This window comes from Alligator sinensis, unplaced genomic scaffold (assembly GCF_000455745.1).
Source record: "Alligator sinensis unplaced genomic scaffold, ASM45574v1 scaffold254_2, whole genome shotgun sequence".
Taxonomy (NCBI): domain Eukaryota; kingdom Metazoa; phylum Chordata; order Crocodylia; family Alligatoridae; genus Alligator; species Alligator sinensis.
In genome coordinates, this window is record NW_005842396.1 from 315,268 (window position 1) to 325,998 (window position 10,731).

General features: G+C 39.8%; 1 protein-coding gene across 1 annotated transcript in view; it reads right to left on the minus strand.

Annotated features, from left to right (window-relative positions):
• Positions 1-232: 232 nt before the first annotated feature.
• The window catches only part of EPDR1 (ependymin related 1), a 36,767-nt gene continuing 26,268 nt past the window's right edge, over positions 233-10,731 (minus strand). Inside the window, exons 2-4 of the mRNA XM_025211242.1 lie at positions 9,690-9,847; positions 7,318-7,526; positions 233-2,733 (exon numbers count right to left, since the gene is read on the minus strand). Of these exons, the coding sequence (XP_025067027.1) occupies positions 2,543-2,733; positions 7,318-7,526; positions 9,690-9,847 (558 nt within the window). The 3' untranslated portion in view covers positions 233-2,542. The remainder of the gene's footprint in view (positions 2,734-7,317; positions 7,527-9,689; positions 9,848-10,731) is intronic.

The following is a 10,731-nucleotide window of genomic DNA, read 5'->3' on the forward strand; positions in this document are numbered from 1 at the left end:
CTTTCTTCTATCCAAGGGAGCTGTTACGAACAAAGAAGTAGATTATCATTTACATTGTTTCCTCTCCATCACTTAAGCACCTAACACTTCTACAACGATGTAAAGAGGCTGTAGTGTCAAAAAAAGTCCAGTCCAAATGCCTCTGCTACAGTAAATGTTAATCAACTAGGCAAATTCTTGTGGTCAGTAAGTGGCTAATTTAAAACAGAGAAAATAACCCACAGTGTTTTTCTTTGTTTTTTTCTCTGACAATTCTTTTTATTGACTCTGTAGAGCAGCATTCAGATATACAAAGACAATGGCATTGTTTTAAAGGGTACCCATCCTGCCATCTAAAATTACCCTGGATATCACTGCAGCATATTTTTAAAAGCATTTTTTGTTGTAGAGTTCTGCAAATGCATATTTCAAGGAACACCAGCATCATTGTTAGAGATTATATAATAGTCAACAGAAAATAATGCATATTCGCAGATTACACAGCTATTTGTTATACCACAACAAAATCATCCTAAATGACACAGTATCACAGTTCCGTGTTTGCTAGCCAGGTTTGTTACATTCCCCAGATTTCAAAGAAACATATGTTAAGGAATGCAGGTTAATCATTGCCCTAATGAAAACAGTAAACAGTTCAGATTTAGGGTGTCACAAAAATACAGAAGGATCACACAGACTGAATGCATACTAAATTCATAGCTAAACCTATTCTTTTTCTAATAAAAATTTTATATTTGGGAAAGTGTTATAATTAACATTATATTTTAGCTTTTTCACACGGGTATGTGCAACAGGCATTACACTAAGTAATATTTCTCTCAGTACACTAAGCAGTGTTTCAGACCACATCTATTGGGCTACCCCTCTAAGTGATAAAATCTACTAAGGTTTGAGAAACTAATAAGGTATGGTGCATCTGGTTAAGAAATTATACATTGTATTAACAAGAGTCCCTCTTTCACTGTGCACATTATTCTTGTCTTTAAGAAAATTGTCCTAGGAAAGGATACCTAGGACAATGTGAAAGTACTAAACACCTAACACCAGCTCCATAACTTGACATCCCAACTCACACTAAATGCAACTAACCCTTACATTGCAGGACAACTTGCAGAGTGAGGTAAAACCCAATGCTAGCAAGGAAATCAAAATATATCTATAAATATATTATTGATTAAAAATAAAATCTTAAACTTGTGGAATATAGATATATTTATAACACATGTAGAAGCATAAAGAGTGGGGCCATTAAACTCATATTATTTTAAATGTCCTGTGCAGATTTTCTTTTTTCTTTTTTATGGCTATAAAAGTGCAATTCTTGGGTCTTTTTGGATGTTATTTATGTAATTATTTATTTATTTAAAGTTAAACTAGGGTCTCCTTCCTCCCACCAGCAAAAAGCTGTAAAGGATAATGCCTTGGAAAGCTGATCTAACACCAAACATGCTCAGTGATCAAAGGGGTAGGTGCAAACAGAAGCAAGATTGTCATTATGCTTAGATCCTAGCACTGTAACCATACCATGCAGAAGGCATTTCAAATACCTCTTCCTCCCCCCTCCCCCCGCCAATCTGTCACACACACAGGTCTTTCTCTTGAATGAAACATGAGGTGCTGTACATATATAAATCTAATTTTGCCTAGTCAGGTGACAGGAACAGGTGCTTTTACTTCTACCTGAAATTATAAAGCCTTTCATACTCCTTGAAAAGGGAAGACTTCTGAAAATAGGAGTTACGGATTATGAAAGCAATTTAGAGTGCACTATAATCTCTTTGCATAGGTTAAAAGTAATAATGCCTTGACAAAGCATCTATTAGCAATGTAAATAACCAAAAAGTTGTCTAATTAGACTCTCTGGGACTAGGAAATACAAGAAAACTTTGGTTTAATTTTATATTTTACTCTCTACAAATGTTATATTAGTGCTATATGAACAGTTACTCTGGTTTCTTAGGAAAACATTAAACAAACCAAAGACTTGACTATTACCTTTCTGAACAATAAAAAAGAAGAAAACCCCAAAAAAATGAAACCCAGAAGCCAAGAGATCATATTTAATCTCTCTGACACATTCTGCTTAAGTGCCATCTTGTGTTTACAGTTCAGCACACAATACTTTTTGCTAACCTCACTGCATATCAGTCTCTTCATAAGTAACAAAAATGTTCTGCCTTTCCTTTTTCATGTTAAGAGCACAACATACTTTTGTGTTGTCATCCTGGAAAATTAAATAATAAAATCTTTAAAAAATTAGTCACAATTAAAATAAACAGGATCTATAAACATAACTTTAGTGGAAACTCTACAACAGCAAGTGCATCGCTGAACAGAGTCTAACATAGGGAACAACTGAAAAAGAGATCTTTTTTGTTATACATATTACTCAATTAAATGGTATGTTCCCGTGCAAACAAAAATGTTACGATTCCCAAAAGAGCAACAATGAGCTTGAAAATCAGGTTGGATGTCAACAGTTGATTATTAATTGTCATCCCCTTCATTATTATTTGTTCGCTGTGGCAGCCAACATCCATAATCAGCACTCATCTTTCATCCGTCTTGGCAGTGCTTCTTGGCAGGTGCTGGGTGGGGTAAACACAGAGGGGTCACTAATACCCAGCTGTAGATCAAAAAAACGGGTGGAAGTTGTCACACTGTAGTTCCTGGTATAGGTTTCCTGTACTGGGTAACAGTCCTTAATTGTGTAAACTCCAACCCAGGATTCAACTGAAACGAAGCACAAAGGTTATCTATTTTATAGAACAAACACAAATGAGTTATTGTTATTTTTGTTGTTTTTCTTAAAGTTTTAAGTGAATGTTCATAGATTTTCCTCAACTATGTAAAATCTTCTAGGCTTGGACTTTCAAAAGAGCCCAAAGCAGCAGAGGGCCTTAATCTGTAAAAATCTCAACCTTAATGCAGAAGTGGAAGACAAGTGTTTTTCCTGCTGCTTCATGACAAAATATTCAAGTACGCATACACGGAACTGGTGGAGCAGCTTTTAAAATCTCTGTGTACAGAATACACATTGTAAGCAACTTCTGAACAGCCCAGTTTCTACTATTCTAACAGCACAGGTCAGTTTTGCTTTAGGTTCAGCTGACAGCCATTTAATCCCTGATTATAAGGACATTTTATTCAGATTGCCATCTTTCAGTCTAATATTAGCATAATTCCTGGCCATTGTTTCCTCCTTATTCATTTTTACTCTCTCTCATTAACTTACCTTCCTCTGCTCATCTCTCCTGTCTCACTGTGCCATTCTCATAACAAGCTTTAAGCAAAATGCTGTTTTCACTGACCCCTTTTCCTTCTTGACCCTTGTTTCCTTGTGATGTCAGTATTTTCTTTGCTTCTTCTATTTACCTGACTCTGATACCCACAATCCCTTCCCCAAATCTCTCACTGACTGTCCTGTCTTTTGAAACATTTTAATTTTCCCCATTTTACTTCCTTTATTCTAATAAATGAAGTCCTGTAAGTTTACTAGCCATTGTTCATGCTAGTAATCAGACAAGTAGATTTTTCGTGTTTTTCCAAATAACACTCCCATATCTTCCACATACACGTGTTTTTGACTGCCATCCCTGATTTTGATCCCAAAATTTTACCTATATTCCAAACACATTTGGCATCCTCAGTTTTATTTAAAAAAATATATTTGTCATGGAAAAAATCCCCGTAAAATTCAAGTGTCCAACAGAATTATTTACACTAAAGGAATAAATAACACAATATGTTGAGTTTTCTGCATGAAAAAAGAAAACTCAGTCAGGGTAAAAGTTATGCATTTTGCCACCCATCTGGACCTGGAGCTTAACAGGTTATGAAGTACGACTATATTTTAGAGTTTTTACTCTGCCTGTAATTTGGAAACCATTGTCATAAACCTGTAGTTAATGCAATCTCAGACATAATCCCCTTTTCTAAGACTAAAGGCTTTTGTCTGTTACCATGCTCTGGGAACTAACTGTAACTTTTAACCCTTCCTATCAATGTTTCTTCTTTTGTCTGTCAAACCATTGGTGAAAATTTTTCCCTCAAACCAGAACTCTTCTTCTGTAACCCAATATCTTTTACCCTCCTGTTTTCCAAACATCTTAACTCCAAACTATGACTTTTATACTGATGATATTCAGCTGTCCATATCTTACCACATCTTTAATTCAAACAAACATGGCCTTCTTCTCATCTTCTTCCAGCTAACTCTCTCCAACACAGACGTGTTTGTCTTGGAAATAGAAAGAACTTTCCAAAACACAAACTTCAACTCCTCTATCTCTCTTCTTAACTAATTCCTCCTGTATGCTTCTTGGTCTGTGTAAATATTCGGCATCATCCTAATCCCTAAATTTTACCTCTCCCACCACCCCTCTGTTTGCAAATCTGCCTATCATCACCTTTACAGCATTGTCCGTAAGAGCCTTCACTTTGCCTGCACCCTTATGGAAATCTTCACCTGTACCTTCATTACTGCAGCTCCCATCTCCCTGGCATTTCCACTGGGACCCTGTTCAGTTCAAGATCCTGTTCAAAAGGATCCTATTTCGACCTTTGCTCCATGGCAAGATATAAACCTCCACCACTAATTTGTCTCTTGAGGTGGAAACTTCCATCTGTGGGTTTTTTTTAAGTTATAGTTTTACTCCAAGTTAACTCAGGGACTTCTTTTATTTCTCTCAGGTCCTCTAACCACTGGAGGTCCATTCACCTACTGTTGTCATCGTTGATGCCAGTATTTCTATATATGCAGCTTCATATATTCTGCCATCTAGAGTAGGTTACACTGACCTACTGTTGCAGATGACACCTCAGAGTATCTTTCATCTCTTGCCTGCCTATTTTTTCTCCCCCTACCCCTCCATTTTTAAGCCTGTTCCAGTTCCACAAGGTGCTTTTTTCACATGCCTAACTTTACATTTGTCAATAGTCTTAATGATATTAACAATTTTATGAACAAACAAATAAACTGCAGTAAGTTAAAAAGAGGCAGAAGCTAACTACGAAGTAGCTGATATGTGGCAACTGTCTGTGTGCCCACTCTTACCCCATAGTAAGTAAACATTAAACCACAATAACTTAGCCTTATTTTAAGCCCCATTGCCTTCTAAACAAAGGTAATTTGTCTGTTCATATAATGTGAAAACTCACCAAATTAGAGGTGGGAATCTAAAAAGGAACCTATTTGTGCAGAGGATATGGTTACAGTTGATATGAAAGGTACTTTTGAAAGGCAAAAGTGCCATAACTAAACAAAGCAAGTAGACATCTTTTCTGTAAAGGAGTAATTGAAAAATGTCTCCCCTGCAAAACACTTTTGGAGTTTTGAAGATTGTATAAAACATTGATTACTGTCTGTATCAAACAGTTTGTAAAAAGCTGAACTCACAGGCGTGACTAAAATGGAGAATTAAGAGAATTTTAATCCTGATGAGACTGTCTTGGTTTTTTAGCTGAGTTATAGTCCTTGAAGTCAAATATGTATGTTACTCTGTGGCTGAATCCATTTGCAGGCTCTATCTTAACCTTGAGTTTACACAAGCCAGTCATACTTCCTGCGGACATTTCAGAACTTTGATTCCCTTTTGTCTTCCTGCTCGACAAGACGGCGTTTAGTATACATTACATATTAATTTCCAAGAGCTGGAAAGGAAGACACCTGAACATAACCACTAGCCAGCCACCCATATCCATTACAATATATTCAGATCCTAGCATTATGCATTTGATCATTCCTTATTACAAAAATAGAATCCAGCCCCCATAGGTTTAAAACTATAAAACATGCTGAAGGCAGGGATCTCCTCATTTTACAAATGCTTGTAAGTGTTTTTTTTTTTTCTAACCCTTTTGCAGCATGAACTTTCTCTTATCCAAACAACAGCCAAACACACTTATTTTCTACCTTTATAAAATTGTGTCAAGTGCTGTGCAGTAACCACATTATGAAAATAGCTCTAGTTATGACATAAAATGCATACAGGCCATCTCAAAAAAGACTGATAAGGTCATCAGTGGTTCAGCATCCCTCCCCAAAACCTAAAATGCCAAAAAAAAATGTAAAATCAGACATTTCAAAATGATCTGTAGGTTCCTCCTGAAACCTGCTCTTGCTAGTACAATCAGACTCTTAAATAACTGAATGACAAATAAAATGCTAGTAGTGTACTTTTGGGAATCCACTTAAATCAGTGTAACTTTAATATACCTGCAATCTGCCGATTCCAAGCCAAATTAATTCTGAGGGATGGATACAGAAGTAAGAACAAGACACTGCAGTCTTTAAAACTTGCCATACAAAACTTATGCAAATACCCTGAATATACAAAGTATGTCAGGACATATTCAAATATTTTCAAGAATAGAAAATTGATACTATCTGGATATTAAATACTGTGAATAATCCAAAGACACTGGATCTTAATAACAATTTTCTTGGCATTGTTGATTATGCATCTCCTCTATAACTTTGGAAGATCCAATCTAGTTACAGTTGTAACAATCTTTTTGTTTGTTTTATTTCTCATTTTTTTATTCCAGACATAAAAAAAATTCCCCTTGGCTAAATACTTGAGTGCAAGCGAATCCATTTATCTGCTGGTCATGACCACAAGTGTTGTGTTAACTGCATAATATCAAACATTTAATTTTAAATTCAAAGGCTTTAAGGACTATTTTTATAGCTGTCCAGATCATGTCTAAACCATAGACGAGATGGAAGCCAGTGTGCCACTGACTGTTTCTGCATCCAAAACCTAACATCCTGTGCCTTTTGAAACTTCCGCCTATTTCCTTTTGTGAGCCAGGCATGCAACTGCCAAGTGCAGTACTAAGATTGAAAAGAGAGGGAAACTACGAGTTTCCTGCCTAATGAAAATTCAGTGCACGGTGAGAGTGTATGGTGCTGAAAAATAACATAGTGAACTTATGATAAAATTCAAGATGAGTATATATGCATGCTACATTGAAGTTTGTTTGACCTTGTAACACTCTACTTAGTGTGCCTCTACTTATATTATTGAACTCTCTAATGAATCATTCTGCGTTCATCCCAAAGACTGTACTGAAATATGGTAGGATGAAAATGACTCAACTGAATATATTTAACCATCCTTAGATCCAAGACATTTGCTTAATAAAATACAGCACTAGTAACATGATATACCAGCCATGCAGATATTTATTTTTCCTTTGTACGAATGTTGTGATAATATGAAAGTCAATGCTAGGTGTAAGGGGGAAAATTGTATATGTTTCTGAGTAAAAGGAATGCACTTTTTTAATGCTGAAACAAAAGGAAACACTTACGTTTCCTGGCTGGCTTTCTATCAGACCATTCCTGTACCATAATTTCATCTCCTGGTCCTCCAATGTAGTACTGATCTTCATAAGTTGAATTGGCAGGAATATCATAAGGATCCCATGGCTCAGTCAGAGCAATTTTTGAGCACAGCTTTGTAACTTGTTCAATCTGAAACAGCACTGCGTCTTTATAGAGGAATATGTATTCAAAGAATCTGAAACATTTAAAAAAAAGAAAACAGTTAATATTCATAATCTTTCTACAGATGGAGCTCATAGGTCTGATACAACTCATAGACCCTGTTTTCAGCTGCTTATCATTTAGTCCAAGTTTCATGAGCTAAAACTTGCTATGCTGGGTATCTGCCTCACTGACTTTCAACCCTTCTTGGAAACAAGCTTAGGGAAACAACATATTGTTAGACCAATGTTAAAATCAGTTTTAAAATCACTTGGTTGAGAAGCTGCAGGAAGAACTTAAGATTTGAAAGAGAAGAGGTCTCTGTCAGGGATGTCGCTTTTGCCATTTTCTGTGAAAACTTTCCTAATTCTGGCCAAATTAAAGCCTTTGAAAAACTGCAATTTACACATGCTCAGGGCAGACTTTTGACAACTTAATTCCCATGGGGTGCAGACAGAAGTGCAGCTCCCTGCTGTAACTGAGAACGCTTTCCAGGAAGTGTTCCAAGTTACAATGACCCCCAAACCAAACAGAAGTTCATTGTTGGTTCTAGGAGGGAGGAGAATCTAGCTGCTGGCTGGAAGCCTGCAGCCGGCTTCCCCTAGCAATGGCCCCTGCTTCCTCCCAGGCTGTCCCTGTCATCAGAATGAGAAGGGGAAAGGGAGCAGAGGCAACCTATTCTAAGGCAGGAAAAGGTAACCCCCAGCATACATGCCAATTAGTGGCACACGGAGACATTCTCCCTGGCATGCCAGGAGGCCTGCGAGGAAATTGTTTAAAAAAAAAAAATTTTAAGTTGCTGTTCCAGGCTTTCTGGAGCAGCCACAGGTCCCGGCACCAGGACAGGCACTGGGAGCAGAGTCAGGAGACTATAGCAAGGTTGCAGTCTGCCTTCTGCTAGCCCCACCCTCTGTCCATCGGTTGCACCCCCCGGCCTGGCCTGGCCCCTGGAGGAGAGCTGCAGGTGGGCAAGTCTGAGGCCTGGGCAGGCGCTGCACAGGGCCACTGTGCTGGAAGCTCCCAGGGGGTGGGTCTGACGGGTGTTTGGGCAGACGGATGCCCCGTCACACCCGGGCGCCCCGGCGCACCCGGGCAGGGTCAGCACTGGGGTACAGGGCATGGGTGCAGGTCTGGGCAATGCAGGGAGAAACAGGCATGGGGGGAGGCACTGTGGGCTGACCCTGGCCTTGCCCACCCACAGCTTCCCTCCACGGACCAGGGCTGGGGCAGGGCCACTGTGCTGCAGGCTCCCAGCTGGCTTGGCCCCAAGCACCACCTGTGGTGGCTGTTCCCAGGACCCAGGGGGCTCCCATGGCCAGGCCCCTGCACCAGGGGCAGCTCTGCCCTACTCACACTGTGCTCAGCACACAGGGAAGCCGAGCCCAGAGCCTGGTGGCCAAGCATCATCCCCTCATGGACAGGGTGGCTGCGGCCCATCCCTATGGAGCTGTGAGGGCTGGGCTGGGTTGCGCCCCTGCCCATCCACCATGGTCCAAATCTGTGGAGCCCCGGGGCAGCCCCCGCTTCCCACCTAGCCCCCACTCTCCTCCAGCTGCTATTTTCCAAAAGCAATATTTATGTTTATTAACTATATTAATAACAGTGTCCCCCGTCATGTATCCCTTGCCCCAGTTTTGTTTTTTTGGCATGGTAGCACTCTGCCACCTTACAAGGTAGACATTGTGGGTTATTCAGCATTCCAGCCAAAAACGTTTCCTATCCCTGTTCTAGGGGTTCTCCAAGCAGTGCTGGAGGGTGGGTTGGTGTATTGGAGCTCCTCCTCCTCCCCCTACCCCCGAGGTGGGGGGCTCCAATTCACCCATCCCACCCTACAGTGGGGGCTAAAAAAAACCCCAGACCGAACCCCCTCTGCCCCCTGAAAACAGTGATAGGCTGGGAGGCAGTGCAGATGCAAATTATAGAAGATGGTATGTTTTGAAACTCCCATGTAATGAGAGTTCAGATTTTTACCCAAATGGCCATTTTTTAAACAGCTTGCAGCTGTGCACTTGAGTTTGATCATGGCTATAAACCACATCTGTGGCCAGATCGGGCAAAAATTGTCACTTCTTTTTGCACCGTTATGTTCTGTCCTTACTGAAGATGACTGAGCCTCACTCATCAGATTGTGCTGACGAGATTGCATTCACCAGCCCCAAAGACAAAGGAGGCACGCAGGAGCTGAGCAGAATTTTACCTGCAATTTCTCCTGGCTGCTTGGAGCCACAGTGACTCCCCAACCAGAAACTGAGAAACCAGATTCTTCTCTGTTGGCACTGAGGCAGCAAGGAGAAAAAGGAGGAAGTGAGAACACTGGAATGCTGGGGAATGAAATATGGGTACACGTTGAGAGTACTTGAGGGAGTTAGAAGGTAGGGGCAGCAGAGTGGGTTGTTAAATATATATCTATATCACACACACACACCCCCCCCCATACACACCCCTTCATATTCATGTTGTCTCAAGGCTTGCATACTATAGACCTTTCAAACATTACACCAAATAGTTATTATTAATTTCTTCATGGGTATTTCTCTGGCATTCATTTATAGACTAACTGAACCAAAGAGGTAGTCTTAATTTCATTTTATTTATGATGACCTGAGCCAAAGAAAAATCATAATCAAAACTGCCATAGCTGTCCACTAATTTGGGGTGCCTAAGTGTTATCCTCCAAGGCCTCATAATTTCCATAGGCTTATCGGATTTATAGCATATGGTTTGTTTGTGTTCAAACTATTAATCCAAGTGACTTCATTTACACTCATAAGAACACTGCATTCTAGAATTCTGTTTTAAATGTCTCACACTGAATATGTAGAAAATGATGAGTGCACAATTAGTGGCCACTTGTGAACACTTTAGTTTAAGTCTGGCTTAAGGTTAACTTCACACAGAATCTCTGTAGCATAGTAAGGAACAAAATCTAATTATCCATGGTGGAATTCAGCTGCCTTAACCATGAGATGGTCCTTTCCCTTCCTGCAATTTCCTGCTTCATTTACTAGACACCTTCCAGCTTGTACAACAAATGATGTAGATGTCCTACAGACAGTGGCCTCTTTTACCATCTGCCCCAGTTCCTTCCTAGAACAATATCCTACCTGTGCCATGAGACATGGCTTTTGGAGAAAAATAATATGTGATTATGTGATTAAAGATGATACCATAGTTATAATGGAACCAGGGGCTCCTGTTACTTTAAGGGAAGGAAGGAGCAGGCTAAAGCATTCAGCAGG